This window comes from Elephas maximus, chromosome 9 (assembly GCF_024166365.1).
Source record: "Elephas maximus indicus isolate mEleMax1 chromosome 9, mEleMax1 primary haplotype, whole genome shotgun sequence".
NCBI lineage: Eukaryota > Metazoa > Chordata > Mammalia > Proboscidea > Elephantidae > Elephas > Elephas maximus.
This window is the reverse complement of record NC_064827.1, coordinates 83,288,681-83,313,202: the sequence shown is the minus strand read 5'-3', so window position 1 is coordinate 83,313,202 and position 24,522 is coordinate 83,288,681. Positions and strand designations below refer to the sequence as shown.

The window sequence follows — 24,522 nt, the reverse complement described above, 5'->3', positions numbered from 1 at the left end:
CGAAGCCACTGCTGCCAGGACTGCTTGCCAAGGATGGGCAGGCCAATTACTTTTTTTTTTAATTAATTTTTATTGTGCTTTAAGTGAAAGTTTACAAATCAAGTCAGTCTTTCAAACAAAAATTTATATATACCTTGCTACACACTCCTAGTTGCTCTGCCCCAATGAGACAGCACACTCCTCTCCACTCTCTATTTTTGTGTCTATTCGGCCAGCTTCTGACCCCCTCTGCTCTCTCATCTCCCGTCCAGACAGGAGCTACCCACATAGTCTCATGAGTCTACTTGATCCAAGAAGTTCACTCCTCACCATTATCATTTTCTATCCCATAGTTCAGTCCAATCCCTGTCTGAAGAGTTGGCTTTAGGAATGGCTCCTGTCTTGGGCTAACAGGAGGTCTGGGGACCATGACCTCTGGGGTCATTCTAGTCTCAGACCATTAAGTCTGGTCTTTTTACGAGAATTTGGGGTCTATATCCACTGCTCCCCTGCTCCCTAGGGGGTTCTCTGTTGAGTTCCTATCAGGGCAGTCACCGGTTGTAGCCAGGCACCATCTAGTTCTTCTGGTCTCAGGCTGATGTAGTCTCTGGTTTATGTGGCCCTTTCTGTCTCTTGGGCTCGTAATTACCTTGTGTCTTTGGTGTTCTTCATTCTCCTTTGCTCCAAGGTGGGTTCAGATCAACTGATGCATCTTAGATGGCCACTTGCTAGCGTTTAAGGCCCCAGACAGCAGTCTCCAGAGTGGGACGCAGAATGTTTTAATAGATTTTTATTATGCCAATTGACCTAGATGTCCCCTGAAACCGTGGTCCCCACAGGGCAGTTACTTTTAAAGGGGTTTACAAGTAGAGAGTTCATACAAATTATGTCAGCAACATTCTTAACCATACTAGGCAGGCCCAACGGGGGTTACATAATTGCAGAATTCAAATACAAAGCGCCAGGGGCGGGGGGGGGGGTTGGGAGAAGTAAAAAAAAATTGGATTTTTAATAAAGTACTGTGGGAGCTGTCTCAATTTTATTTTGTTTCCTCTGGTTGACGATAAGCTCGTAGTTACTCCTCATCAAGATCTGTAGATAACACATCATAGGTGTTAAGAAAAATGGGTAGTTTTTCCAATGTATTAAAAAAAATCTTTGTTGTATTCTGTATTCGTATACTTTACATTGCCCACTATATCCTTTTTCGGTAATACAGTGTATATTTATATATATGTATGTATATGGAGCACTGGTGGCACAGTGGTTAAGAGCTATGGCTGCTAAAAGGTCGGCAGTTGGAATCCACCAGCCGCTCCTTGGAAACCCTATGGGGCAGTTCTACTCCGTCCTATAGGGTCGGTATGACTGAATCGACTCACGGCAACGCGTTCGGTTATATACATACTATTCCCCTAACATGGAAACTCTATGGGGCAGATCTACTCTGTCCTATAGGGTCGCTATGAGTCGGAATCGACTCCACGGTAGTGGGTTTGGTTTTGGTATTCTCCTAAACTACATTTCGATTACATATACTTTAAGTCTTTAAATAGAAAAAAACTCATTCGCAATCCGTAACACTGAAGTTGAAACTCCTGAGGCTTTGAAAAAAGGAAAAAAAAAATCTCAAAAGACGGAACCGAAACCGGAGGAAAATTGCCGCTGAACCTGTTCTAACCGATGAAGTCACGGATCTGTACCCACTCCGGTGGGCTCACTTCACTGATCGGCGACAAACTTTCCACACCCGTACGCTCCTGATTGGCCGTGCCCCAGCAGGCCGGAAGTGAGGTAACGTCCGGCGTCCCAACAAGCCGGGTTGCCGCTTTGCACGTCCCGCCCCCCGGGGTACCAAAACAAGAAAAAAGCGGCCGGGGCGGGGCCTGTGAACGGCCGACCTCGCGGAGGAGGCGGAGCTTTTGGTCGCGGCGACCGCCGGTTGGGTCGCCGAGTGCGGACTGGGGCTGCGCTGCAGCAGACGCGGCCAGGTCAGAAGGACCGGACTTCCGCCCCTTCCGGACTGTGAAGCAGAGGCATGGAGGTAGGCTAGCGGCCGCCGTGAGACCGAACGGGTTGAAGAAAACTGTAGGCATGCGGCCGCGGGCTGATCCCGTGGGAGCACGCGCGTGGCGAGTGCGCGCGGGGTCGGGTCGAGTAACCGTCGCGGCGCGCGAGGGCCTGGCGGGTGGGGGAGGGGCGACGCGAGCCCCGCCGCCCCCCTTAGCGAGTCGCCGCGCCTGAGGCAGGAGCACCCCTTCGGCGTCTGGTAGGCCACCCGTCTCTGTGCCACCTGCACTTCAGGCTCCCGGGCGCTGGGACCCATTCCCTTCCTGTCAGTCCCGAGAGTCTGCACCGCGGTCTTGTGTGAGCTGTTTTTGGTTCGGTATTGCGTAGTTTCCTTGACGGTGAGCGGGGAGATTGGTTGGAGTCTTGCTTTTAACAATCTCTGTTGGGTCGACGCCCCGCCTTCCTCCTGCTTCTAAGTCTCTGCCTTTGGCGAGTGTATTGATCACGAATGCCCACCTGAGCTCTCCCTGCCCCATATAAAGGGGATGGAGCGTTGACATCACGCCTGAGAGGATTTGTTTGCTTTCCCCCCTTTCAGGCATTGATGAATGTACCAAAGACTCGCCAGGACCCAATGCGAAATGGGCATGGCTGCTTTAAGGGAAAAGAACCCCATGATGATGAGGAGGAGGAGTTTGCTATTTGGAATGACAGAAATGAGTTAGTTACTGATGATACTAGGGCTCAAGTTACCTGTTCTTGCTAATTTGGGGGCGTTTTTGACGAAGTGCTTAGCTGTCTTAGGAGCAAACGTGGGACTGAGACTAGGAGTCAGAATCAACAGTTCCACCCTTGATTTGTAACCTTTGTTTCCGTGGGTTAGTCGCCTAACCTCTCTGAGCTTGAGCTTCCTTATCAGGTGGGAATGTCCGTCTCTGTAGGGCTCATGTGAGGCACAGATGAGATAAAGAGTATAAAGACTTTAAATATCAGGCTTGTTCCTTTTTTCATTTCAGAAATGGTCTTTTGGGGCCAGAGTCTGGGTATATATGAATGCAAAGCCTTACCCATTCACAGATAAACCCAGGAATCTTGGCTGACAGGATCGCTTTGCTGTAGGCCATTTGCCCAGGTAAGTATTCTTTAAATGAATATTTAAAATATTTTTCAGTCACCATGTTCTAAGCAGTGGAGTTAGATATATAGGGCAGGTCCTTGCCCTAACAGACTCAGAATTGGTGAGGATGGGGCAGTTGAGTGAAAAACAGATGAACAGGAGTTTGGATCGACATGGTAAGTACAATGATGGAAACATATTCAGAGTCCTGAAGGGATAGAGAAGAGGGTCATCAAAGACTGATTGAAAGGGAGAGGGTGGGTCGCACAAGTCTTCCAGACACCATGACACTCTGCTTTTCAAACCTAGTTTTCTATTAGAATCACTGGTGAAGTTCTTTCAAATTAATCTGAATTTTATCAGTAGGATTTCATCATCTACATTTTTTAAGTTCCCAGGGTGATTCTGATGTACATTCAGGGTAAAGAACCAGGCAGAAATACGGAAGATGGGTGGGTATTCAAGGCAGATAGAAGAGCTTCCATAAAGTCAAAAAAACCCAAACCCGTTGCCATTGAGTCAATTCCAATTCATAGCAACCTCTATAGGGAATACCAAATATGAAGAATTTTACAAAGAACAAGTGAAGGGAGGTAAGTGTGGGAAAATGGCAAGAGATGGTGCTGAAGCCAGAGTTTGGAGGGCCTGTGTGTTGAGCTGAAAAGTTTAAATTTTATCCCAGAATTGTGGAGGAGTCATTTGTGCTTTGAACTCTGACAATATGTCTTAGTTACCTAGTGCTGCTGTAACAACTACCACAAGTGGATAGCTCTAACAAACAGATTTATTCTCTGACAGTCTAGGAGGCTAGAATTATGAATTCAGGGTGCCACCTCCAGGGGAAGGCTTTCTTTCTCTGTCAGCTCTGGGGGAAGGTCCTTGTCATCAGTCTTCCCTGGTCGAGGAGCTTCTCAGCAAAGGAACCCCACGTCCTTTGGATGAATCATTCTCCTTTGGATGCGCCGTTCTCCGGGCTCTTGTTTCTTGGTGGTATGCGGTCCCCCATGTCTCTTTGCTTGCTTGTCTCTTTTACATCTCAAAAGAGATTGAATTTAGACACAACCTAATCTTAGAGATTGAGTCCTGCCTCATTGACATAACTGCTGCTAATCCCGCCTTGTTAACATCAAAAAGAAAAAAACCCAAACCCTGTTGCAGGTGATTTGATTCCGGACTCCGATTCATAGCAAACCCTATGGGACAGAGTAGAACTGCCCTGTAGAGTGTCCAAAGATTTCCTGGTGGGTTTGAACTGCTGACCTTTTGGTTAGCAGCCGTAGCACTTAACTACTGTGCCATCAGGGTTTCCTCATTAACATAAAGATAGGATTTACAACACATAGGAAAATCACATCAGGTGACAAAATGGTAGATAATCACGCAATACTGGAAATCATGGACTAGCCACGTTGACCCGTATTTTAGGGGGACACAATTCAATCCTTAGCACAGTATTTAGGAGGAAGAGTTGGTGGTGGATCAAAAAAGAGACAGATGAGGTTGGCTTCTAGACGAGGTAGTAACCCTGGCAAATAATGAAAAATGCAGTTGGTCTGAAAAAGCCCAGATGTAATTAAGGAGATAAGCTCTATGGAACTCATAAAATTGGGAGTGAAGGGAAGATTAAAAAAAACCCACTGCCGTCAAGTCAATTCCAACTCATAATGACCCCATGGAATTTCCAAGGCTGTAAATCTTTACTGAAACAGACTGCCACATCTTTCTCCCATGGAGCTGGTGGTGGTTTCGAACTGCTGACCTTTGGGCTAGCAGTCATTCACTTTACCTACTGTGCCACCAGGGTTCCTAAAGGGGATATCCAAACCTGTTGCCGTTGAGCCGACTCTGACTCATAGCGACCCTATAGGAAAGGATAGAACTGCCCCATAAAGTTTCTAAGGAGCAGTTTGTGATTAAAACTGCGGACCTTTTGATTAGCAGCTGAGCTCTTAACCACTGTGCTGCCAGGACTCCTTGGAACTCAGAGATGGGAGTGAAGAGAGGATAAAAAACAAACAAGCAAAAAAAAAAAACAGACCCACTGCTGTTGAGTCAGTTCCGACTCAGCAGCCCTGTAGGGTTTCCAAGGCTGTAAGTCTTTACGGAAGCAGACTGCCACATCTTTCTCCTGTGGAGCTGCTGGTGATTTCAAACTACCAACCTTTTGGTTAGCCCTCTATTGGCTTTACCCACTGTGCCACCAGGGCTCCTAAAGGGAAGTTACCAAAACCTAGTATAGGATAATTCCCAGGTTACTGGTTTGAAAACTGAATGGATGATAATGCCATCAATATAGGGAATACAGTACTAATGAGAGATTTAAGTTAAAGACTTCCTTCTGTTTGCTTTGAGACATGAATAGAGATACACTGTATGCAGTTGGATATTGAATATATGGGTCTGGAGTTGGTGGAAAAGGTCTAGGCTATCATTTACTGAGTAGCTGGAACATAGTTATGCATTGCATTAAGAGTTTTAAATTTATTCTCAGTCTTTGGAAAGCTTCAGTATAGGTAGTAGTTGAAGCAGTGGTTTGAATTAGGTCACCTGGGAGGAGAGTATTGAAGAGGGAAGAGTCCTGAGGATAAGCCTTTGGAAACTTTGATATTTAGAAGAGGACGAGACAATTGCAAAGGAGATTGAGGAGGAAAATGACAGGAAAACTGTGCGTTGTCTTAGCTAGGGAAAGTATCTTCCTATGCTTTGTTGGGGCGGGGGGGGGGGGTCAAGTAAAGAACCTATTTAATTTGATAATACAGAAATTATGAGGAACTTTTATGAAAACTTTCAGTGGAGTGTAAGAGTAGAATCCAAAGTGCAAAGGCGATAAAGTAGGAGGTGGTAAATCTATGTTTTTTCAAGAAGCTTAGCTGGGAAGGGTAAAAGAAAGTGATTGTTTTTTGAGATTTCTGGCTAGCTAATATTGAGAAATGATATCCCAAGGATGAGTCTGTGAAAAATCATGGCCTGTGCCTCTGATGAAGCATAGTATATTACTGACACTCTTTTTCCTGCTTGGGAATTGGTTTTATTTTCTGCCCTGCAGCTTGGGGATTGCATGGACAGCCTAATTCTGTGTGGTTCAATAATGATTCCAAGCAGTTAAAATAAAATCTGATGTGATTAACAAAACAGACTTCAGTAAGAGCTCAGAGCTTTATGAAAACAGGATGCATGGTCATTTATAAGTTTTTCTTGTAAAGGAAGATTAAAAATTGACCCTGTTGAGATTTCCTGGTCTTAGCTATCAGGCCAATAGCAATTTTCGATTTGGGAACATAACCTCATTATGGCCTATTGAGAAGAATCATAGAAGCACACGTTTCTGTTGTTGACATGCAGTACAGCATTATCCTCTATTTTGTTTATTTCATGGCACTTACATGTTCCGTGGCAATAACTTCCATCTACTTTGAGAAAATTTAGTCCTGCTTTCTGGGGTGTGGAACCAGGCTACCTCTCTTTTTGCATGAGACAAAAAGCAGACTCCTAATTTTATTTTTTGCTGTCTGCTATTATTTTAAAGTACACAGTGCTTTATTCGCCTTTGAGTCTCTTAATTTTTTTTTTAATTTTATTGTGCTTTAAGTGAAAGTTTACAAATCAAGTCAGTCTGTCACATATAAGCTTATATACACCTTACTCTCCCCCTAATGAGTCAGCCCACTCCCTCCTTCCAGTCTCTCCTTTCGTGACGATTTTGCCAGTTTCTAACCCTCTCTACCCACCTATCTCCCCTCCAGACAGGAGATGCCATCACAGTCTCAAGTGTCCACCTGATACAAGTAGCTCACTCTTCATCAGCATCTCTCTCCAACCCATTGTCCAGTCCCTTCCATGTCTGATGAGTTGTCTTTGGGAATGGTTCCTGTCCTGGGCCAACAGAAGGTTTGGGGACCATGACCGCCGGCATTCTCCTAGTCTCAGTCGGACCATTAAGTCTGGTCTTTTTATGAGAATTTGGGATCTGCATCCCACTGATCTCCTGCTCCCTCAGGGGTTCTCTGTTGTGCTCCCTGTCAGGGCAGTCATCGATTGTGGCCGGGCACCAACTAGTTCTTCTGGTCTCAGGATGATGTAAGTCTCTGGTTCATGTGGCCCTTTCTGTCTCTTGGGCTCATAGTTATCGTGTAACTTTGGTGTTCTTCATTCTCCTTTGATCCAGGTGGGTTGAGACCAATTGATGCATCTTAGATGGCCGCTTGTTAGCATTTAAGACCCCAGACCCCACACTTCAAAGTGGGATGCAGAATGTTTTCATAATAGAATTATTTTGCCAATTGACTTAGAAGTCGCCTTAAGCCATAGTCCCCAACCATCGCGCCCCCGCCCTTGCTCCACTGGCCTTCGAGGCATTCAGTTTATCCAGGAAACTTCTTTGCTTTTGGTCCAGTCCAGTTGAGCTGACCTTCCATGTATTGAGTATTGTCCTTCCCTTCACCTAAAGTAGTTTTTATCTACTAACTAATCAGTAAATAACCCTCTCCAACCCTTCCTCCCTCCCCCCCGTTGTAACCACAAAAGTATGTGTTCTTTTCAGTTTATACTGTTTCTCAAGATCTTATAATAGTGGTCTTATACAATATTTGTCCTTTTGCCTCTGACTAATTTCACTCAGCATAATGCCTTCCAGGTTCCTCCATGTTATGCAGTGTTTCACAGATTCGTCACTGTTCTTTATCGATGCATAGTATTCCATTGTGTGAATATACCATAATTTATTTAACCATTCATCCGTTGATGGACAGCTTGGTTGCTTCCAGCTTTTTGCTATTGTAAACAGCTGCAATAAACATGGATGTGCATATATCTGTTCACGTAAAGGCTCTTATTTCTCTAGGGCATATTCCGGGGAGTGGGATTTCTGGGTTGTATGGTAGTTCTATTTCTAACTTTTTAAGAAAACACCAGATAGATATCCAAAGTGGTTGTACCATTTTACATTCCCACCAGCAGTGTGTAAGAGTTCCAATCTCTCCGCAGCCTCTCGAACATTTATTAGTTTGTGTTTTTTGGATTAATGCCAGCCTTGTTGGAGTGAGATGGAATCTCATCGTAGTTTTAATTTGCATTTCTCTAATGGCTAATGATCGAGAGCATTTTCTCATGTTTTTTGTCATGTATCTGTTAGCTGCCTGAATATCTTCTTTAGTGAAGTGCGTGTTCATATCCTTTGCCCACTTTTTGATTGGGTTGTTTGTCTTTTTGTGATTGAGTTTTAACAGAATCATATAGATTTTAGAGATCAGGTGCTGGTCGGAGATGTCATAGCTGAAAATTTTTTCCCAATCTGTAGGTGGTCTTTTTACTCTTTTGGTGAAGTCTTTAGATAAGCATAGGTGTTTGATTTTTAGGAGCTCCCAGTTATCTGGTTTCTCTTCGTCATTTTTGGTAATGTTTTGTATTCTGTTTATGCCTTGTATTAGGGCTCCTAACGTTGTCCCTATTTTTTCTTCCATGATCTTTATTGTTTTAGTCTTTATGTTTAGGTCTTTGATCCACTTGGAGTTAGTTTTTGTGCATGGTGTGAGGTATGGGTCCTGTTTCATTTTTTTGCAAATGGATATCCAGTTATGCCAGCACCATTTGTTAAAAAGACTATCTTTTCCCCAATTAACTGACACTGGGCCTTTGTCAAATATCAGCTGCTCGTATGTGGATGGATTTATATCTGGGTTCTCAATTCTGTTCCATTAATTTTATTTTTTAACTGATATTTTGTTGTCGGTGAATGTTTACACAGCAAATTAGGTTCCCATTTAACGATTTTTGTGCATATTGTTTCATGCCGTGGATTACAAGTTTTCACTTTTTCACAATATGTCATCTTTCTGATTATTTTCATTCTGTTTGTTCTATTTCTAGCTTCCCTTCCCCTCCTTGCCTTCTCGTTTTTGCTTTTCAGTAAATGTTGATTGGTCTCATATAGTTGATTGTTCAAGGGAGCCCATTACTCATGGGTAATATTGTTTATTTTAGAAGCCAATCTGTTATTTGGCTGAAAGGTAACCAGCAGAAATTGCTTCAGTTGCATTAAGTTTTTGAAGTTTAAACGCACTGTGAACTGTTATCTACCAAAATCATGCTTGAAACAAGTGATGTTTGAGAAATCTCCATGATGTTTAACTTTCTGTTCTTAGGTCTTCTAAGTTCATTCCCTACACTGAATTAGATCAACGGAAAAAAACAGCTTATGTGAAGTCGGTGAGCTCCCTATTATTATGTTGATCTTTCAGGTATAAGAAATTCTCTTTCGAATAAAATAATTTTATATTCTGCAAAAACATAGTGAAGACCTCATCTATTATGTTACCCTCTATCCCCTAGTCTGTAGCATGCTTGCACGCAACAGGTTTTACTGAAATATAGTTGAAGTAGAATTAGTGCCAGGAAAGAGCTGGGCTCTTCAGTTGAACTCGTGTACTTTCTTTTGTTCACATGAAAACTGTGTAACTGATCATGGCTATTCTCTTTGCTCTGCTTTTGAGGAAGTTCCTAATTTAGGACTTAGTGAAATTCTAAATACGTTTTGATTTCTCTTTTTTTTTTTTTTCTTTTTAAATCTCTGTCTTAAGTGTCTTTGTATGTATGCAACAATGTTGAAAGCTAACCACAAATTCTTTTTAGAAGCATGAGGAAAGTATAAAATTAGTATTTAATAAATTTAAAAACTCAATTCACAAAGCAAATACCTGTGTATTATTTTATTTATGCAGTTACATATAATTATTTCGTCATGGGTGTAAGAAGAAATTAAGGAATTAAAAAAATTCATTTCTTTTAGGAAGTGGTATTATGCTATAAAAGCTTTGCAGCAAAATGCAATTTCTGTCAATATGTTAACTGATTTCCCATTAGCAAAGATTATGCACAGTGGATTTTGGAGGGTATCTGTTCAAAAAACCTTATATTGCCAAGTTTCTGTATTCAAATATTCAGTGACTTGGATTAGGTTTCTTAACTTTGTATTGTCCCCTCTTCCTCCTTGCAAAGAAACTTTTTAGACATCTTTTCCTAATTGCCCCCCCTCATGAAATTTTAATACCACAGATATATGTGCTAAATAAAGATTAGGACTTTCTTGATGGCCTCAAACTGATATTCATCCCCTTGAAGGTGATATGAGAGTACATGAGTGTTAGGTCCATTATGTTCATGAAATAAATTTTATCATTGAACAGTTGACTTTGTGAGTTTTTTTCCTCCATTAGACTGATGTTTTATATCTCTTGGATAGTTAATTTAAGGTCAAGTTTCTCAAGATCAGGTCTGTTGTATAATTTCTTGCCTCAATCCCCAATCAGTATTTTCATATGAATGAACACTTTCCTTGATTCTGCCCGGCATGGGTTTCTACCTTTTGCTGTTGCAAACTGACTAATAGTTGTTAGTTTAGATAATACACATTTGGTTTTTCTAACGTTTTTCACATGATTAGACTGGGGTGGTGGGGTAGCTATGAGTAGAAATCTATTCAACAACAACAACCCAAGAGTTGAAATTCCCTTCTCATCCCATTGTGTGTTTGTGTATGGGGGGCAGGTAACCAACATGACTTATCACTGGTAATGTTAACCTTGATCAGGTTTGCCAGGCATCTCCGTTGCAAAGTTACTGTTTTTCCCTTTACACACTTTTCTTTGGAAGTGGTTCTCCCTAAGTGCAGCTAAGACTCGAAGGGGGAATTTAGCCCCACCTCCTGGAATAGGGAGTAGGTATGTATATTATTTTTAATTCTTCTGTGAGAAAGATAGAAACACCCTGGTGGCGTAGTAGTTAAGTGCTGTGGCTGCTAACCAAAGAGTTGGTAGTTTAAATCCGCCAGGCACTCCTTGGAAACTATGGAGCAGTTCTACTCTGTCCTATAGGGTTGCTATGAGTCGGAATCGACTCAACGGCACTGGGTTTGGTTTCTGGGTTTGAGGAAGATTTGTCTTTCTCTCCCATTTGTTTATTTATTCAGTCATTTGTATCAGTATGGATTTTTGTATATTTTATACTTTAGGTTATAATCCAAGGTTACGTTATTTTCTTGCTCATATTATTTCAGCTTTGGCCACTGGGACCTCTTTCAGGTTGTCTCCTGTGGTGAAATGAGTTCCTTTATGTGGCATTTTGCCCTGGTTCTTTGTAAAAACAGCTTGAGAGATCTTCACCCTAACCCCTGAGGAGTTATTTTTGCCCTAGTTTTCTACCCCAGAGGGTCTGTTACTTTTGCTAGGTTGATTGAATTACCTGGGTAAGCTGTAAATAGCTTGGTTTGATACATTTTGTCTGGCCCTGGGCTGCAGCCTGCCCTGTGATTGGTGTGCACCTTGAAGTAATTGGTCAATATACCATGCAAATGAAGTGATTGTAGTCTATGCAGATGAGGTGGCTATAGCTTACTATGCAAATGAAGTATCAATGGCATACCGAGAGGAGATTGGTCCATTTGTGGTTCCTCTCTGGAAGAGGCCAATCCTTGAAATCGACAAGGAATTGTGTGTTTAAGCAGCCAACCCCACAGAGGTTTTTGAGACAGAAGCAGGAGGAAGAGAGAGAAGCAGCAGAGAGAGGAGGCAAGGAACCTCCCAAAAGAGCTATAACACCGGTCAAGGGGTATAACATTGAAGACAGTGAGAGGCTCAGAAGGGGCCCAGCGGCAGAGCCAACGGCAGTGGGCCTGGGAGAGAGCTGGTAGCAATGAACACAGAAGAGGCCCCACAGCAGAGCCGGCAGCAACAGACAGCAGGGCCAAGAAGAGCGTATTCTCAGGGACCAAGACAAGCCTGCATGAGGGGACCGAGGGTAGGCCAGCACAGCCAAGAGGAGCTGAGAGAGTTGTCTTGCACTGAAGAAGGGAGGCCCTGTGTGCTTCCTGATGATGGTCCTGATGTGTAACCTCTTGATCCTGATCCTAGATTGTACCCGGTTACTTCCCTAATAAATCACTTAACTGTAAGTACAATTCACGAGTTCTGTGAAACATTGCAGAGAATTACCAAACCCAAATGAGGGAGGGAAAGTGGCCATTGTCAGAAATGGAGTGATAAAGCAGCTTGGGGAATGTAGAAATCTGGGATATAGTTGACCTCTGCCTCATCAAAATTGATTTTGTGCTGATGCTTATATTTGAAGTTATTTGTACAACTCCTATGTCCCTTTGACATCTCCCCAACTTTTTGCAGTGTGAGCACTTCCTTCCTTTCTGACACTATAAGATACTCTAGTCTGGTCTGGTTCTGACCTAACCTATCCTTTATTTTTATCAATGCAGACATTTGCTTTTTGTTTAGACATGAGACACTTTACTAACAATGACCTTTCTTTTAGCTTTCTACATGCCTTTAGTTAGTGATAAAAATACAGGACCTTAGCTTGTTTTTGTTACACCTCATTAGATTTCATCCATGGAGATCTCTTTGGAGTCTGGTCTCCATCCCACTTGCTAATGCCCTCAGTTTCATGTTCTCTGCAGTTCTGATAAATCTGCCTCATGTATCTTCACTCACACCTTTGACAAATGTGGTTCCTTGGACTTCTCTTGCCTTCTGGTTCCCTCTTGCTACTTTGCTGTCTTTGCGATGGCTAGGACTTGGAAGATTATTTCGCCTTAGCTGTTTGACTGGATGGTGGAGGCTCTGATATGAAAACAAATTATCTTAAATGGAAGGCAGGCAAATACTGTACGTATTAAGCTTAGTAGCAATAGGTTGTTAACATTTGTAGCTTATTAGAGTTTACAATGTGTTGAAGAGCAGTGAGTTATGATCAGTGATACACACACATACACACATACTCATCTATGTGTACTTTCTAATCAAGAGAAAATCCTTTTCTATATGGACTTTTGTTATTGGTACAGGTTCCTATTTATGAATTTTTTTATTTCCAGGATTTCTGGAACATAGCCTCTGGGACTGTGAAAGATTTCCAGAGCTTTTGATTGGTTCCAGTACATCACTAGAACAATCCAAAATCTGTACTTTGAAAACATGTTGATAATTCTGTCCATCAGTACTACATAGTTTTGAGCCTCCTTTGTAGCACAGCTCTGTATTGGTTTATGGTATTTATTACCAGCAAAGTGCTTTCATATCATTTCTCTGTATTTTTCATGTGTCAAAGGTAAGGTTTTTAAGAGTGGGCACAGATCTGAGTTGAGTCGTTCGTTGTTATGCCAGTCAGCAGAGTGCTCTGGCTGTGGTAAAGGCACATTTTGAGTTGCAGATCAGGGCCACTGGTAGGAAGTGTGTGTATTCATCACACAGAATAGGCCTGAGATTTTAAAAAATTTTTTTCTTTAGTTTTTAGCTGTCTTCTTTTCTGAATATAGGTACAGAATGAGCACATGTTGTTGGTGTACGCCTGGTGGTGGTTCCACCGTTGACTTCCTACAGCGCTATGCAGCCAGGACCCATACCAGTGAATTTCAAACAGCTGATGAAGACCTCTGCTATTGCTTGGAGTGTGTGGCTGAATACCATAAAGCAAGAGATGAATTGCCATTCTTGCATGAGGTAATTTAGATTAGATGAGCAATATTTGTAAAAGCTTAATAACTAGGAAGAGAATAAGTTTAAACTCTATTGGAAGCATTCAGGTACATGATGCTGTGGTTTAAACCCTGAAGGCTAGTATAGCTGCCCCTCCACTACCCTGCCCATTGACTGGGACCTAGTAGGTACTGAGTAAACACTTCCTGACTAGTAGAATGGAGTTGAAACCTAAAGGAGAATTTTATGTTCCATTAATCGTTTTGGTAGAAAATCAGTTTTAGGAAAAATTATGTGTGGGGCTTTTTTTTTTTGTTTTTCCTATAATAATTTATTTGAGAATATATACAGTTTGGGTTCTTTTTCTCATGTCAGTATATTTGACGTGCCTAAATGGCTTTTTTTTTTTTTTTTTTAATGGCTTGGTTGTTTTCATTATGGTTAATAGTTCTTTTTTTTTTTTCTTCACTTTTAACGAGTAAATGGTATAAAACTCTTAATGGCAACTATATTTTTTAGTCATAGTAGGCAAGGTGAAAGAACTCTAAATTAGCCGTCAGCCATTGCCGTTGAGTCGGTACTGACTCATAGCCACCCTATAGGACAGAGCAGAACTGCCCCATAGAGTTTCCAAGGAGCACCTGGTAGATTCGAACTGCCAGCCTTTTAGCTAGGAGTCGTAGCACTTAACCACTGCTCCACCAAGGGTTTCCAAATTCTAAATATGTGACAGAATATTTGGTTTATTGTATTTATCTAATGAAAAACTTAACAGATCATGTAGATGTGTAAGATATTTAGAGGAAGAGAGGTTGATTAGTTATGAATTTCTGTTGAGAAAACTTTTGCATTTATAAAGCTTTTTCATTATGAAGCAAGCCAGTGTCTTTATCCTAAAGCCGAAGTTTTAAGGTAAGTACTATGGCTAGAACATAGAAGGGCAAGACATAAAAGGCCTAGTTCATGCCTTTGACAAAGAAGCTCTAGCTTCTCATTTCACCTTGAATATAGTTGGGAGGAATATTATGCTATTTACAGCAAAAGTGTGTAAAAGAAGTGTTTAAACATTTCTTTGTACTTAATCTTACGAAAGCAGCCATGTTTAGTGACTGTTTTCTTTAAATAAATCTAATATGCGATACGTAGTATGTCTTTAAACTTATAAATTTTTATGTTTAGGAAAAGGTTTTCTAGAAGGATAATCGTATTTAACATATTTTGTTGATATTAAGATATAAAACACACTGCCCATTTTTCTCTTCCTGTAGGTTTTATGGGAATTAGAAACTTTACGTCTCATAAATCATTTTGAAAAATCCATGAAAGCAGAAATTGGAGATGATGATGAATTATATATAGTAGACAACAATGGAGAAACACATTTGTTCGACTTTACTGGCCAAGACTTTGAAAATAAGCTTCGAGTTCCTCTTCTTGAAATACTGAAATATCCTTACCTACTTCTACATGAGCGTGTTAGTGAGTATCTTCAGTATTCCTCAAGTTATATTGGTTTTATTATTTTAAAAATTGTAAGGATTTAGGTTTATCTATATTGGAAATTTGATTACTAAACATATAGTTAGGGTACTTAATATTATTTTTCCCCAACATTTTGTTACAGAAGTTTTCAAACATACAGAGTGGTTGAAAGAATTATACAGTGAACACCGTATACCCACCACATCGATTCTACAATTTTTAACGTTTTACAGTATTTGTTTTATCGCATAATTATTTATCTGTCCATTCGGTTCATTTTCATTGTTACAATTTGTTTATAACAGGATTTCTCAACCTTGGTGCTTATGATGTTTTGGACTGGGTAATTCTTTGTTGTGGGGCGCTCCTTCCTTGTAGGATGAGTAGCAGCCCCAGCCTCTACTCACTACATGCCAGTGGAACACACACCCTCAGTATGGCACCAAAAGTGTTGCCAAATGTTGTCAAATGCCCTTGGGGGAAAAATCAGTTCTGGTTGAGAATCACCGGTCTACAGTAATTTTCGCTAATCATCATGGCATAGTGTATTATGGCTATATAGATTTTGGTCATTTTTATTTGCATTTCTTAATATGAATGTCTTAAGAGCAAGAACATTTTCCTAATCTATCAAATCCTAACAAAATAATATTTAATCCATATTCAGATTTTCCACTCGTCACAAGAAGTGTTTTGTGGCTGATTTGTTTAGAATCTAGTCAGGCCACGTTGCATTTGGCTTATACTTCTTTTGCCTGTTTTAATCTGAAATGAGTCTCCCCTTTTTTTCTTTTTAGTATTTATTTTATTTTTGATGAAAATATACACAGCAGGTCATATAGCCATTCAACAATTTCTGTGTATATATTTCAGTGGTATTGGTTACATTCTTCATGTTGTGTCACCGTTGTGCTGACTCTCTCTATATTGTTTCACCACCATTGTCTTAGACTTATGGCTGCATAAGCTACTCATCTGCCTTAGAGTTACTGTTGTCAGTTTGTTTTGATATAGATAATTCTTCAAAGGAGTGTGGTGCTCAAGGCGAACATTCTTTACTAATTTGGCTAACTGTTGCCTAGTATGAAGATGACTTTAGAGGATGGTTTCCATTCAAGGTTCAAAAATATTCTCAGCGCAACAGATTCAGGGGTTCTTCCATCCTTGACAGGTCCATTATATCTGGATTCTATAAGAAATTTTAAATTCTCTTCCTTCCCTTTTGATCAGGGCTCATCTATAGAGTCCTTGATCAAAACGTTCAGTAATGATACTTGGGTACCATCCAATTCTTCTGATCTTGTGGCAAAGGAGGCAGTAAGTAGTTCATGGAGGCAGTTAGACCTGCAGCCCAGTTCCTTCTCTGATTCCTGGGTCTCCTTCCTCTGTTGCTCCAGGCAAATAGAGACCAGTTGTTGTATCTTGAGTGGCCACTCACAGACTCTTAAGACCTCAGACACTACTCACTGAACCGGGGGATAGAACAAAACCAAAACCAGGCCCACTACTGTGGAGTCGATTCTGAGTCATAGGGACCCTATAGGACAGAGTAGAACTGTCCCATAGGGTTTCCAAGGAGTGGCTGGTGGATTTGAACTGCCAACCTTTTGGTTAGCAGCTGAGCTCTTAACCACTGGAGGCAGAACAAAAACTATAAAAACAGTATTAGGCCAATTGGCTGGATAGTCCCATGACCCTAAACCTTCGAACCAAGAGAGTTAACCCCATGAGGTGGTTGGTTGTATCTAAGGAGTTTCAGCAACTGCATCCTCTTTTTTCTGCTGAGCGGAGGGGTTGCTGCTGCTGTTGTAAAATTATATAAAACTACATTTGCCATTTCTCCCTTTTTCTGGTGTACAGCCTAGTGATACCAGTTACATTAGTCAAGTTGTGTAACCATTACCCTTAATTAATGCCAGTTTTTCCATCAACATAGGCATAAACTAACTACTTCCCAGAGAATGATTCCTTTTCTCCCTCCCCCTCCTACCCTAGGTAACCACTGATAACTGTTTGTTTCTATGTATTTACCTGTTCTTGTCATTTCACATGGAGCCCTGGTGGCACAGTGGTTAAGATCTCAGCTACTAACCAAAAGGTCAGCAGTTTGAGTCCAGCAGCTGCTCCTTGGAAACCCTACGGGACAGTTATACTCTGTCCTGTAGGGTCACTATGAGCCGGAATTGACTTGATGGCAGTGAGTTTTGATTTGTTTCATGTAAGTGAGGTTAGACAGTAATTGTCCTTTTGTGATTGACTTATTTTCACTGAGCATGATGTCTTTGAGGTTCATCCATGTGTAGCATGCATCAGGACTTTTATTTCTATTTATGGCTGAGTAGTATTCCATTGTATGTATGTACCACTTTTTGTTTGTTTATGCATTATCCATTGATGGGCACTTGAGTTGTTTCCACCTTTTTGCTAAAAAGAGCCTACTCATATACGCACAGTTATTTTTTTGGCCATGCGTTTGACTTGCTGAAGAGACTGTATGGTAGAATAATGTATTTTCTAGATTTTTCTGATTGCTTCTTTGTGATGTTTAACTTATTTCTCTAACTTCTGTATTTTCATTAAATGGAAAGGTAGTTCTTCTGTAAATCAATAAATTCTAAGTAATTAGATTTAAAATTCTAAGAAGGGAACTTTCAAACTCTTATTGAAGAAAAATGTATTCAAAAAAGTATATAAGCTTGACTTTTCACAAACTAAACATTTTGTGAAAATAGATCAAGAAACAAAGCATTACTAACACCCTAGAAGTTCCCCTCTTGCTCCTCCAGTCATTTGTTTCTCTCTCTAAAGACAACAACTATCCCTAAAAAATATGTTTTGAAGCTTGACAAACTGAAGTTGATACACCTAATAGGGTAAATGTATGAGCCTGTTTGGACACTTCTCAAAAGAAGAGTAATGAGGAATTTTTTATAAAGCAGCAGGAATTAGAATGGTGCTAGTGTAGGCCAGTGGAACAAAATAGAGGGTACAGAAATAAGCCACATATATTTGAGGAATTTAGTGTTTGGTAATGGCAGCCTTTCAGATCAGTGGTGAAAAGATGGATTATTCAATCAGTGGATTAGGACAACTAGATATTTGGGGAAAAAGCTGACTTCGTCTCTTACTCCTGTATCAAATAAAGTCCAGATGTATCAAAATGTAAAATGCAAATGAAATTAGACTTACACTTCTAAGAAGATACCCCATGGAGGTAATTATGCCAAGTGTAAAAGAAGATGTATGGACTAATAAAGTCTGAATAATTCATAATAATTCACTATGATCAACTGATTAATCTGTTACATAAGTAAAAATTATTTCTGCATTCACACACTATCAGTGTTTTTATGCCTGAGTTAAAAACAACAGAAAAGCTTTTTGTTTATTTATAGAACAAGAATCTTGTTCTGTACTTAAAGATTTAAGGAATCTTGGTAAGTTGATAAGATTTATATCTTATATTTACTGCTTCCATTTTAGATGAATTATGTGTTGAAGCACTTTGTCGAATGGAACAAGCCAATTGCTCCTTTCAGGTTTTTGACAAACATCCAGGAATCTATCTGTTTTTGGTCCATCCCAATGAAATGGTAAGTGTGAACATGAGGCAGTGGTAAGTTATATGAGGGTTAGGTGATAGAAAAAACTTTTTTGTATATATGGTAGCTATAATAGATGTTTTTAGCAGTGGTTAAGAGCTCGACTGCTAACCAGAAAGGTCGGCAGTTACGAATCCACTAGCTCTTCCTTGGAAGCCCTCTGGGGTAGTTCTACCCTCTCCTATAGGGTTGCCATGAGTCAGAATCGACTTGACAGCAGTGGGTTATGGGTAGTGTGTATTTAGTATTGGCTAAACTTTTTTTTATTATTATTATAAAATTACTGTAGGTAAGTAGAGGGTGTTGTGGGGTCAAAGAAGAGGAGATCAAAGAGGATAGGAAATAATTTTTTAACAGTTGATGCTCAAGCTTAAAAGACAAGGAAGTATTTGAAGTGTTCATTCTTCACCAGTTAAAATATTTTCAAAAATTATTTTGATACAAGAGGAGATAAGCAATCCAAAAAAAGGGAAATCCCTCGGTGCTCAAAATGAAAGGGGACATAAAAATCAGAACAACGGGACTATTCTGACTGAGGTTGGAATTGATGGTCTCCAGTAGAATGGGAGAAAAATGTAGAACAACTCAAATTATTAAGAAAGGCTAGACTGACTGGACCATTTGAGACTAGAGGACCCCCTGAGACTGTTCCCCTGAGATAATCTTTAAACCTTGACTGAAACTATCCCCTGAGATCACCATTTAGCAAAAGAGCAGAGTGGCACACAAAATAAGGGTTATTCCCATCTGTACAAGACCAAAAGGTGAACATTTACTTTAAAGCACAGATGAGAATATAAGGGGGCAGGGAAACTAGAGCACTGGAAATGGAATAACCAAAGCACAGAGAATATTGACACGTTGCGAAAAATGTAACTAATGTCACTGAACATTTTGTGTGGAAGTTGTCAAATGGAAACCTAACTTGCTGTGTAAACTTTCACCAAAAACACGATAAAATATTGAGAAAAATCAGAACAGTGGTCAGGAACATAAGCAGAGAGCCACACCAGAGCATAGAGCTTATGGCTGGCATTCGATGTTTTATTACCATGTCGTAAGAGTACTCAGTGCTGCGGGTCCCATGTACATTGGCATCTAGAGCTAAGTTACTACGTTAAGCCAATAGTCATGAAGAGCTGCTCTGCCAGTATGAGGCAGGAAAGGAAGCATTTAAAAAAAAGGCAACCAAGATAGAAGTATGGCAGTGGGGATTCCAGTCAAGAAGATAGTGTAACCCCAATCTCCTCTGTGCCAAACGCGTAACGAAAAAATTCAAAAAGAGAAAAAGGTATAGTCACATCCTCCCCCCCAAAGTAAATGTTTCTGTAGACCAGAAATACAAAATGATAAATTGTGATATATCTGTAGGCCTGAGTGGCCAGAGGTGGCTGGGGGTTCAGCTTGTGAAGAAAAATAGAAATTATAAGTGTACTCCAGGTGAGGGAGAGAACTAGAGCTAAGCTTACTTAAAACAAGGGTGAGGCTCCCCTACCTGTGAAAGAGGGTTGACAGCAAGGTGCTCTCTGAGACTTGCTCTTTAAAAGCTGTGTTTTTAAAGACAAAGCAGGTCTAACCTAGCAACCGGGACCTTGGCTAAGCATTTGCAGGCCTGGTGGTGACTGAGTCTGCAGTATCTTTTATGTGACCAAAGGGTGGAAGTCCTGAGCTGTCAATATGATATCCACTTCTGGAATAGGACTCTGGGAGCTAGATAGAGACTATCTTTAGTTTACAGTTAAGGTTATAGATTGAGCAAGTGGAGGGGAGAAGAGACAAAAAAATCCCTACCTTGTCTAGCCAAGATCAGCACTGTTGACTCTTTCCCCTACCCGTAAGATCAACTATGGATGAACTTGAGAAAGAAAATAGAGAAAAGTAGGAGAAACTGTGGAATGACAAGTGCCTTGGATATACAACTCCAGTACCCATACCTGTGGCAACTAAAAAATCTGATCCTAATGAAGGCAGGAAGAAAGTCAGGGCAGTGCAGAATCCAGTGTATTTGTAAGAGGTGTGATTGTGAGATGTTGAGACGTGCAGGTAGGGGCCAGTTAACTCCTAATAGTTGCTTCAGCACTATCCTCTCTTGACTTCAAGGACTGAGGAATTAGTTTAGTAGTATCTTCTCCTAATGCTGTTTCTGGGAATAAAGGGTGAAACTCTGATGTTAGAAATTATATTGTAGACTGTTTGCAGACTCCTACCCCTGAAGTTATGGGGACTCAGCCAGACCTTCTTCTCTAGAGGGAAAATTAATTCACAGGTCAAAATAACAAATAGTTGATGAACATAGATTTTAGTAGCAACAGAAATATTAGAACAATTTTCCAGTAATTAAAAATTATTATAAATGAACATGCTAAAATAGATAAGGGAAGATACCAGTATAAAACAAGAACTATAGAAAACCTAACAACAAGGCAGAATTACATGAAATACAAATAAAATTGAAAATACAATAAAAATTTCAGGAGATGGGATAAATAACAACGGGTACAGCTAAAAAAATGAGTTACTGAATTAGAAGACCAGAAATTCCCAAGGAAGAAGGAAAAGACAAATAGAAAACAGAAAAGCTAAGAGATATGGAGGATGGAAAAGCCAACATGTGGATGTAAGAAGTTCTAAAAAGAGAAAAATAAAAATTGACTTGAAATATTTGGAAAAATAATGAAGAAAAATTTCCTGAAATTAAAAAAAGATGAGATCTCAATTATAAGGGCCAGAGTGCCTTTTTATAGAGTGTCGCAGAGGACGGAGAAGGAAAAATGTACTTAGACATAGAGTAGTGAAATTTAATAATACCAAAGGCATTCAGAAAGCCTCTTCCAAGAGACGATCATGGACAAAGATACAAGAATCAGAATGACATCAGACTTCAAACATTCACATTGGATGCAAGAAGACAGTGACATAATATTTTCAAAGTATCAAAGGAAAAGAGCTTAAGACTTAAAATTACATATTCAGCCAATCTACTACTGATGGGCGTATAATAAAATATTCTGTTCATACAAGGCCATAGAAGGTTTGCCACACAAAGATCCACACTGAACAAAGAACATAAGAGAGAACAACCCAGGAAATGTTGCAAGAGATGTATAAAGAGACTGTGGTAAAGTTTGTTGTTCAATACAAACCAACTTAAGTTCAAAGAAAGTGACTATGTTAACAATAACTTGGAATTAGTAATATCATGATGGAGTTAGGGAGACAAGGTGAGAGATGTGAGAGCATACTAAGTTTTCATTCTATTATGGCAGAGTTAGATAAGAATTATTTTAAAAAGTAAGGAATGTTTAAAAAGAAACAGTTCAGACATATAAACAGACTTAAGGATATCAATTTTTCGAAATGTAAGTGAACTGAATTTGTCGATTAAAAGACAAAGATGATCAGGTTAGATTATTTAAAAAAAAAAATCTAGATAGATGCTGCTTCCAAGAGACACGCCTAAAACATAAGAGCACAAAACAGTTGATGTAAAAGACGGAAAATGAAATAAAATAGACAAATAGTAACCAAAAAAAAGTTGGTGAAGCTACAGTAATATCAGCTAAAATACACATGAGAACAGGAATGGAAATGGTTAGTGCATAATGACAAATGGTCCAGTTCATCACGAATATGAAGCAGTTTTAAATAAATATACGCTGGATAAAGTAGCCTTGAAATAATATGCTGCACTTGTTGTTAGAACTACAGGGAAAAATAGATAAATTTATTATTGTAAGAGATTTCAATATAACATTCCTGGAATTAAAAAAAAAAGAGAGAGAGATCTCAGATTGTAAGGACCTATAGAGTGTCAAAGAGGAGAGAGAAGGAAAAACCTGCCTAGACAGAATAATGAAATTTAAGAACATCGAAGACAAATGCAGACAACGTCTTCCAAGAGAATATCACAAAGTGAAAAGACAAGAATACTTCCGTACCTCAGGGACTTCCAGCCAACATTATGCCATAGATAAAAGTACCACACCGTCCCTCCACAAGAAAGACCCAAAAAACTATGTAAAAGAGAAAAACAAAATTCCTGGAACCCATAGTGTCAAACAGAAAGATAAAGAACTCAGCCAAACACCAAATGGAATAAGAAACTGACAGAGGACAGAGAGTGAGGAGAGATACATGTGGAGGTCTCCTATGAGCTAATGCAGCACAGATTCACAATCTTGGACTCCTGTTGGGGATCAACGGTAAGGGAGCATGGGAAAGTAGCTTCATGGAGCTCCCAGCAGGAGACAGAGCACCCGTTAACCAGCAATAAATGCTTTCCCACCCCCATCCTCTGCCCGCTGCCCTACCTCTGAGCTTCCTGCCTGGCTGCAGTGGCTTGGCCAGCCAGGAAGTGCAGTGTCCGTGCTGCTTGGATTCACCCTGTCCACGTCAGAGATCTGTGGACAGGGCGTACAGGAAAGCAGCTTCACGAAGTTCCCAGCAGGAGGCAGAGCACAGAGTAATGAACGATACACACTTTCCTAACCCGCATCCTAACCCCCTTTGGCCTCCTGTGCTTCCCTAACCCCCTTTGGCCTCCTGTGCGTCCCACCAGCCATAGGCTATTGGCCAGGAGGCAACTGCTTTGGCCCTGGGCCACTTGGATTCACCCTACCCACACTGGCCAGCTCCCTGAGCTGGTATTGCTTCTTTCTACTTCTTTTGGTGTCTTCTGTGCCTCCCACTACCTTCCCTCCTTTCTGTTTAACACCTGGCTCCGTGTGCCATTTTTGCTTCTTCTTTGGAAAGGCTGTGAAGCCCCGCTCGACTGGGGAGTCACTCCCCTGGCCTGTGACACTATGCTGGTGGGATCCCTGGGGCATTTTTTTTTTTTCCTTGTTTTGTTCTGATTTTTTTCTTTTTTCTTTTTTTTTTTTTGGTTTTTCTTTTCGTGGCTTGGGAGCCCCTTCTAGCTGGGCTGCACTGCACAGCTTAGGAGCCACTCCCCCAATCCGCACAGCCTGGTAGGTGGAATCCCTGGGGGCATTTCTTTTTTTCTTTTCACTTTCTGTCTCTCTTCATTTCTCAGTTCTCATCTCTCTATACTTACGTTCTTTTCCTGTCTCCTGAATACTTGGTGCTGTGTGACATCTCTACCTCTTCTAGCTAGGCTGTACTGCGCAGCCTGGGAGCTATTTCCTTGGTCTTTGCAACCGCAGCAGTGGGACCCCTGGGAGCTTTTCTTTCTTTTTTTTTTCTAATCTTTACTGTGCTTTAAGTGAAAGTTTACAAATCAAGTCAGCCCCTCATACAAAAACTTAAACACACCTTGCTAAAACCAAAAAACCAAGCCCGTTGCCGTTGAGTCGATTCCGACTCATAGCGACCCTATAGGACAGAGTAGAACTGCCCCCATAGAGTTTCCAAGGAACGCCTGGCGGATTTGAACTGCGGACCTTTAGGTTAGCAGCATGTAGCACTTAACCACTACGCCACCAGGGTTTCCTTCACACCTTGTACTCCTAATTGCTCTCCCCCTAATGAGACAGCACACTCCTTCCCTCAGCTCTCTACTTGCATGTCCACTTGGCCAGCTTCTGACCCCCTCTGCTCTCTCATCTCCCCTGCAGACAGGAAATGCCAATAGTCTCATGTGTCTACTTGATCCAAGAAGCTCATTCTTTACCAGTGTCATTTTCTGTCCCATAGTCCAGTCCAGTCCCTGTATGAAGAGTTGACTTTGGGAATGCGTCCTGTCTTGGGCTAACAGAAGGTCTGGGATCATAACCTCTGGTGTCCTTCTAGTCTCAGTCAGACCATTAAGTCTGGTCTCTTTAGGAGAATTTGGGGTCTGCCTGGGGGCCTTTATTCTTTCTTTTTCTCTTTTCCAAATTTCTGTCTAGTTTTTTTT

The 24,522-nt window shown here is 40.7% G+C and overlaps 1 protein-coding gene across 3 annotated transcripts in view; it reads left to right on the top strand.

The window, feature by feature from the left end:
* Window positions 1-1,886: 1,886 nt before the first annotated feature.
* The window catches only part of SETX (senataxin), a 95,816-nt gene continuing 73,180 nt past the window's right edge, over window positions 1,887-24,522 (top strand). For 2 of the 3 annotated variants that reach the window (XM_049895164.1, XM_049895166.1), the window contains exons 1-5: window positions 1,887-2,023; window positions 3,006-3,121; window positions 13,425-13,608; window positions 14,853-15,063; window positions 18,550-18,659. In XM_049895164.1, the coding sequence (XP_049751121.1) occupies window positions 13,432-13,608; window positions 14,853-15,063; window positions 18,550-18,659 (498 nt within the window). In that variant the 5' untranslated portion in view covers window positions 1,887-2,023; window positions 3,006-3,121; window positions 13,425-13,431. The other variant, XM_049895165.1, reaches the window with a different exon arrangement.